At 47.0% G+C, this 7,102-nt stretch overlaps 1 protein-coding gene across 1 annotated transcript in view; it reads left to right on the forward strand.

Annotated features, from left to right (window-relative positions):
• The first annotated feature begins 1,334 nt into the window (after positions 1 to 1,334).
• LOC102987286 (zinc finger protein 677-like) overlaps positions 1,335 to 7,102 on the forward strand; it is a 29,009-nt gene continuing 23,241 nt past the window's right edge. Inside the window, exons 1-2 of the mRNA XM_024132602.3 lie at positions 1,335 to 1,491; positions 5,980 to 6,071. Of these exons, the coding sequence (XP_023988370.2) occupies positions 6,057 to 6,071 (15 nt within the window). The 5' untranslated portion in view covers positions 1,335 to 1,491; positions 5,980 to 6,056. The remainder of the gene's footprint in view (positions 1,492 to 5,979; positions 6,072 to 7,102) is intronic.

Raw genomic sequence — 7,102 nt, forward strand, 5'->3', positions numbered from 1 at the left:
CCTGTGCTCCGCAACGGGAGAGGCCACAACAGAGGGAGGCGCGCATACCACAAAAAAAAAAAAAAAAAAAAAAAACAATGCAGGGCTTCCCTGGTGGTGCAGTGGTTGAGAGTCCACCTGCCGATGCAGGGAACACGGGTTCGTGCCCCGGTCCGGGAGGATCCCACATGCCGCGGAGCGGCTGGGCCCGTGAGCCATGGCCGCTGAGCCTGCGCGTCCGGAGCCTGTGCTCCGCAACGCGAGAGGCCGCAACAGTGAGAAGCCCGCGTACTGCAAAAAAACAAACAAACAAAAAATACAGTTTAAATTAATTTTTGATTGTTAATTTTTTTAAAGCAGTGGTTGGTGACCTAAATCATCACATGCCTCATGCCTCTACCTCCCCCTGCCCAGGTCTTGTACCTGTGAAAGTCTCTGGAACTGAGCACAGGGCTGAGCACAGGGTGAACGGGTAATGTAAATGGATATGATGTTCTGATGGACGTCCGTACGAAGTGGCCCATTTCCCACCCGTAGAGTTCTGCATTTCACATTCAAGTTTGCATTTCTTGCACAGACAACGGCACTCCTTGCTTAATTATATCGCTTAAATTAAATTCTAATTGCAGGAGGCGTTCCTGGATCCAACTATCTCCCCACATCGACTCCGAATCCAGGTCCGGATTCCCAGACCGCAGAGTCCGCCTCGCCTCTCTCTCAGGACCCGACACCCCTTTGCAAAAACGATTTTTGACTAAACTCGTTTTCAACTACTTAAAACCTAACTATCTTAGCTTTCAACAAGTGGCCTCTCAACTCTTAAGTTTTCCCCCTAAATTGTTTGAAACATCAACTTAAAACAGGCAAGGAGTAGCCCGGCTCCGCGGCACAGGAAAGAAATTCAAAGCCATCCAAACTCAGAAAGAAAACACGCCCTTGGGGAGCTGCGGAGGGGCGCCCCGTCCGCCCCGGCTCGGTCCCGGCCCCGCCCCGGCTCGGTCCCGCCCCGGGTCCCCTCCGCCCCGCCGTCCCCGCTGTCCCCGCCAACGCCTGGCCACTATTCCCTCACCTTTCCGAAGGAGCTCCGCCTAGGCCCCGCCCCCAGCATTCACCGGTAGGAGCGCGCACGCGCAGTATCTCGCAGACCGGAAGAGGCTAGCGGGGGTCTACGGTCACGTCGGCGTCCCCGCCGCCCCCGCCGTCGCCGCCGTCCCCGCCGTCCCCGCCGTCCCCGCCGTCCCCGCCGTCCCCGCCAACGCCTGGCCACTATTCCCGCACCTTTCCGAAGGAGCTCCGCCTAGGCCCCGCCCCCAGCATTCACCGGTAGGAGCGCGCACGCGCAGTATCTCGCAGACCGGAAGAGGCTAGCGGGGGTCTACGGTCACGTCGGCGTCTGTGAGTTTTCGTCTTGTTGAGTTTAAACCTGAGCGTCTCAGTCCACAGTCCTATACGCCTAGAGTCTTGGGGTTGCTACGGACGTTAACATTCCTGCACCCGTGCCTCTTACCTTCGGTAAGTTCTGGCGTCCCGGTGAGAGTTCCCGAAGCCTGACCTCTTCGCTGTTGGGTCGGGGGTCCGCGTTCATTTTCGGTTAAAATCTCTCCGAGGCCTTCCCCGCCCATGGATTTTGGACCTTCGGGCCATTAGACCCGCCTGCCGCGTTGTTGTTCTGTAAAACCCTTCACTGACTACTCCTCCCGCCCCGCGCTGTTCAGCGTCATGGCAGATGGACTTTTGAGATAGATTCAAACACTTTGCGCGTCTCCCCTCATCCTCGTCCCTCTTGGCCCATAGAGGCCTGGCTTCTCTCCCTGGCCCTGGGATTCAGCAGACCCCACCGCCTTCCTGGGAACCTCCTCCCGTCCACCCCCCCCCACCCCCCCCACCCCCCCCCGCTTAATAAGAGGCCCAGTGTCTCGGAAGAGCACACTTTTCAGAAGGATGGGATTTAGGACTGAAGAACTCGGGGTGCCCCAAGAGCAAGTCACCTCCCCCGCGCGGGGATCTGGTGCTTTGTGGAAGTGATGATTGCAAAGGGGAGACCAGGAAAGCGGCCGGACAAGGGAATGAAGAGGTTCAGGAGAAAGAGAGACAGGGAGAATGAAGAGAAATAGAAAAGTGAGAGAGAGAAAAGATCAGTGAGGCGGAGCATAAAGAAAAGGCAAAAATAGAGGATCTGGGAAGGACTTGAAGAGAGACAAAGTGAAAGGGAATAACTCGGCAAAGTAGCAAGAGGAGAAAAGAAAACAGAAACACAGAGGAAAGGGAGGAGCTCCAGCCACGAAGGTCAAGGCACTTCAGACAGAGTGGTTAGGAGAAAAACAGTTGGGGGAGCTGAGTGCAGGGACAGAACGAGGGCTTAGGGTTGGCAGAGTGAGAAACAGCGCTGAGAGAACCTAGCCAGCTAGGGATGCAGTGAGGCGGGGCAGAGGGGGTGTAATAGGAAACACAGTGTAATGGAGAGCAGAGAGAACACAGAAATGCGAGGAGAAAAAGGCAGACATATAGAGATTGGGAACAGACTGGGGAGGAGAAACTGAAGTTGAAATAGGTTTCAAGCCTTGTGCAAAACAAATGTAAGGAAAGGAATAGAGAAAAGGGGAGAAAGGGCAGCAGGAGTGAGAGAGGAAACACAGAAAAGGAGAACGATGGAGAGAAACAAGGAAAGGGAGACATAAACAGATGAACAGAAATACAGAGTAGAGTGAAAGAAGGGGAAGCTGATTTTGCGTGAGTGGTGACTTGATGGGATATGGCTAAGGTGTGATATATTGACCTGTGGCTTTGTAATATATTTAGTTTAAAATTTGCTTAATTGTTTTAATTTTACAGATGAGAATGAGAGTTGCAAAACTCCTGTTTATAAGGCTTGTGCGTTTTATAATAATTCACCTCACAGTGTAGCTTCCATTTGCAGCCCTTTACTCTGACAATGAGGGGAGACTTGTCTGTGAGCTGTGGGTTGCCATCTTTGCTTGGAATGGTGTGAGGGAGGTGAGCCAGGACAAGAAATTACTGAATCCGTCACTACGTGGTGCTTTTTAAGGGAATATTAAAACCGTTGGTTTTTCTTCTTTTAAATGGACATACATTTTTGCACCCCTCTTACATTTAATTCATTTTTTTAAAAAGCACATTGAGGTAAATTTTAGTATACCGAATTCCCCCTTCTCTGTAAATAATCATCAGCTTCTGAAGTAAGCTTCGGTGACATGTGATAACCAGCTGTCATCTTTCTATTCTAAATATGAGGTAGTCTCAATTTAAAAAAAAAATTTGACCCCAGAAGTCATTAGATTTTTTAAAAAAGAGTCCCAAATTGTTTTCCCTTTTGAATATATTGTGTCTAGTTCAGATTATAAACCCTGCATTCTTTCTACCCTTTGTCATATGTTGGAACATTCTGTAGTACTTAGTAAATAATTTTAGACTGTTTCAATATATACTTGGTAAGGGTGTCTAGCATCTTAATGGTTAGAACTTAGTTTAGTGAGTTAGTCTAATATTCAGCAGCCTCTTTTGTCCCCTTTGTGTGATTTGTTGAATTAGTGAGCTGTGAGCTACAAAGTAGATGTTCCCCTCAAGTCCCTTTTGTCCATTCTGTGAAAATATTGAGGGATGGGCTGGATTGATTTGAAATTTTGTTCTAACAGAGCCCATCTGTTCATGGTAAAGAAATTTGCACTGATCCTACTTCCATAGCTAACCCTCTTTGAAAGTTTCAGCACGAAAATCTGTGTTCATCATTTTATGTTTCTTCAGTGTTTCACTGTGATTTTCTGCAAAAGAGGGAGTAAATGCTTGGGATCAATTTGATTAAAACCACAAAAGAGGTGTCTTTTGCTCAGGTGTATTAAAGATGATCCTGGAATTTTTAAAAGGGGAATGAGATGATAAGGACAGACTGCTCACTGTCTCTTCTAGGCCACCCTTTCAAAATTCAGTTACATGCAGTTCTCACTCAGCTCAGATGTTCTCAAGGTAACTTCCCTTCTGGGCCTCTGTGAACCTACCTACAACACAGAGGTGATGAACAAGATCAGGATTGCTGAATTACAGCAATCCCTAAAATGATTGACAATATTATATATATATGACAATAATATATATATATTATATATAATATAATATTATATTATATTATATATATATATCTTCCCGGACCGGGGCTCGAACCCGTGTCCCCTGCAACAGCAGGCGGACTCTCAACCACTGCGCCACCAGGGAAGCCCTCTCACCCTTTTTTATAGCCAAGCATCCCTTTTTATAGACACAAGCCGTTATGTACATGTTCTCAAGATAAACAGTGATTAGTCCTCAAGTAAGAGGACACGATGGCACCATTTGTCAAGCATAGTTCATCAACTTTTGCTTCCAGCTGTTGCTGGAACTCCATCCAATCAAGCTTTCCCATCTACCATCCCCCTTTCCTTGTCAGAGGCTGTAATGTCCTCCCTATTTCTAAACCCACTGGTTAATTCACAGTCTTTGTCTTGTCCTATCAGCAACTGTTGATCACTCCCTCTTCCGTTAAACACTTTTTTTTCTTTTTCTTCTCATGGCTTGCAGGACATCCCAGTATTTAAAAATAAACTATCATTTTAAGTCTGGCCATCTGTTTCAATTTTCTTTTCTCCTTGTTCACTTTTCATTTTCTTCTCCTGGTTTTGCCTCAAGCCCTGGTCGCTGATGGGGGCAGGGCCCCAAGCTCCATCTGGGACCTTTTCTCTGGCCGCACTCAGTGACTTTCCATATCGTGCTATCTTATGGCTTTAGACACCCTGACATCTCCCAATTCCACATCTCCTTCTCAGACCTCAGCCCCGAACTCCAGACTCCTGTTGTCCAGCTGTACCCTTCACATCCCTGCTGGCACGTCTCACAGGCATCTTCTTGCCACACTGTCCAGACATTAGCTCCTGGACCCTACCATCCTCCCCATTTCCGTTAAGAGCGGTGGCATACTTCTTGGGGCCAGTGTGACCATCTTGGCTGCTTTTCAAATATACAGGATGTTACATTATTCATATGTGTTTTAACTTGAGATACAAAAGAATTAGATGTTAAGATGGATGAGACAATACATGGTTTCCAAAATTCACTTGGGATGGGGTAGAAAAATGTCTGAAGACCACGGGCCTTGCTGATCTGCTTCCTGCATTACTTGTGTGACATCATCTCCTGCTTGTTTCCTCCCTTCTCGCTGAGATTGAGCCACACAGATGTCTTTGCTTTTCCCGGGGTCAGGGTCACCACTGCCTCAGGGATTCCTAGAACTCTTTGACCCCTCAAATGCACAGGGTGAACCTCCTCCCCCCAGATCTTTGTTCTGATAACACGCCTGCCCCCATTCTCAGTGGGGCCTTTTCTGAGTCTCTGTTTAACGTAGCAGCCACACTCCTCCCCCTGCCCTAGCCTGTAATGCCTGCTCTGTGCGTTTCTCTCTGCTCTTTCCCCTTCCACTATCCAGATACAGCGGGCAGGGCCCGAGGAGAGAGCAGGGCCACAGAGTGGCAGGTGTGCTGGGTTGACCCCTCTGAATGATGCTCAACCCTGACTTTACATTAGATTTCTGAGCCATTTTCAGATACCTCTTTTGTGCCCAGTTCCCGTAGAGTTTTCTTCTAGGTCATGGCTGACTAAGGAGCCTCAGGTGATCGAATCTGTATCCAGCCCTGAGTGATAGGTCTCTGGCTCATCTGTTTCTGAGGACTGAGACCAGCCCTTAAACTAGAGGGGTGGAGGGGGTGCTGTCCTCTGCATGGCCCTTGGTCAGGACTGGGTCCCTGACCTGAAGGGGAGGGTCAGTCCTTCCTAGGTCCCCACTGCTGCAGCCTGTGTGTGGCTTAACCAGGAGAGGAGTGAGTTCTGAAGAAAGGGGTCAAAAACCTTGCAGCAGAGGACCGTCTGTTCCACATGCTGAGGTCCTCCCTGTGTGTGGTTGTGGTACAGGAAGGGGTGTGTCATCCCAAGCATTAAACAGCATCTTTTGACACTCAGGATTGACATCTCAGGACTCACCTTGCCTGAGAAAGAAGCCCTGAAGAGGAAGAAGAGGAAAGGACAAGGAGTCAGGAATGACTCTTTCTCAGGTAAAATCATATTCTTAGTTTACTGTTCAGTCCTCTCTGTCCTGAAGTGCCATTTGGACTTGATAATCTCTCACTCTCAAGTATCCTGCCTGACGGGTTTGCTCGGACTCACCCCACGGCCTTCTTTCAGTCTTCTCTCATCGCCACACAGATTCTGTTCTGTATTTTTACACACTCTATATGTATTTATGGAGATCAAAGTTAAGTTTTCTAATGTATTTTTTCTCAAGTTTTGCAGTGTTTTTTAATAACCAGGCTACTATAGAATAATGTTGACAATCTTAATTAAATTTAGTACAATTTATACATGTTCATTGTGCCAAAAATGCTGAAATGCACAAGTAAAAAATAATAGAAAATGAAGGTGTATTTAAAAAATGTCATTTTAGACACTACCACTTTTATTTCAGTTAGTTTTGGTGTGTATGTTTATAGTGCACCCACTAGTGTATGTGAGCAGGAACCCATGGTGTGTATAAACAGCACCATCTTTTCATACATAAGTCTTATATTTATTTTAACTTTGAAAGTGTGTCTTACATGCTTTCCATGTCCTTAAGTTTTCTCCTACTGTGCCATAGTGCTCATTGTTGTATGCATGTGCGTGTACGTGTGTATGTGTTGACCTTTCAGCCAGTTCTGTGTTTTCAGCCTTGAACTTGTTTCAGGTTTTCTCAGTTAGGAAACAACTGTGTCATCGTGCTTCTAATGTCATGTCTGATACTTAAGTGTATGTTGCTTTAGGTTCTGTTCTAAAGCTGGACCACCTGGTTCAGGTGATGGCTGCCATTTATTAGCTGTTGAATAACAGAGTTGGGTCCTCTGTAAGGTGGAATAAATTGGATGCTATGTTGTTACATGAGTTAATACTTATAAAACATTTGGAGTAATGCTTACTGTATGGTAACTTTTGGTTGTTACTGTAATTATCATTATCCCATTTTTTCAGTCCTCACCTTTTTTTTTTTTTTTTTTTTTTTTTTTTGCGGGACGCGGGCCTCTCACTGCTGTGGCCTCTCCCGCTGCGGAGC

Source organism: Physeter macrocephalus, chromosome 17, assembly GCF_002837175.3.
Source record: "Physeter macrocephalus isolate SW-GA chromosome 17, ASM283717v5, whole genome shotgun sequence".
Lineage (NCBI taxonomy): Eukaryota > Metazoa > Chordata > Mammalia > Artiodactyla > Physeteridae > Physeter > Physeter macrocephalus.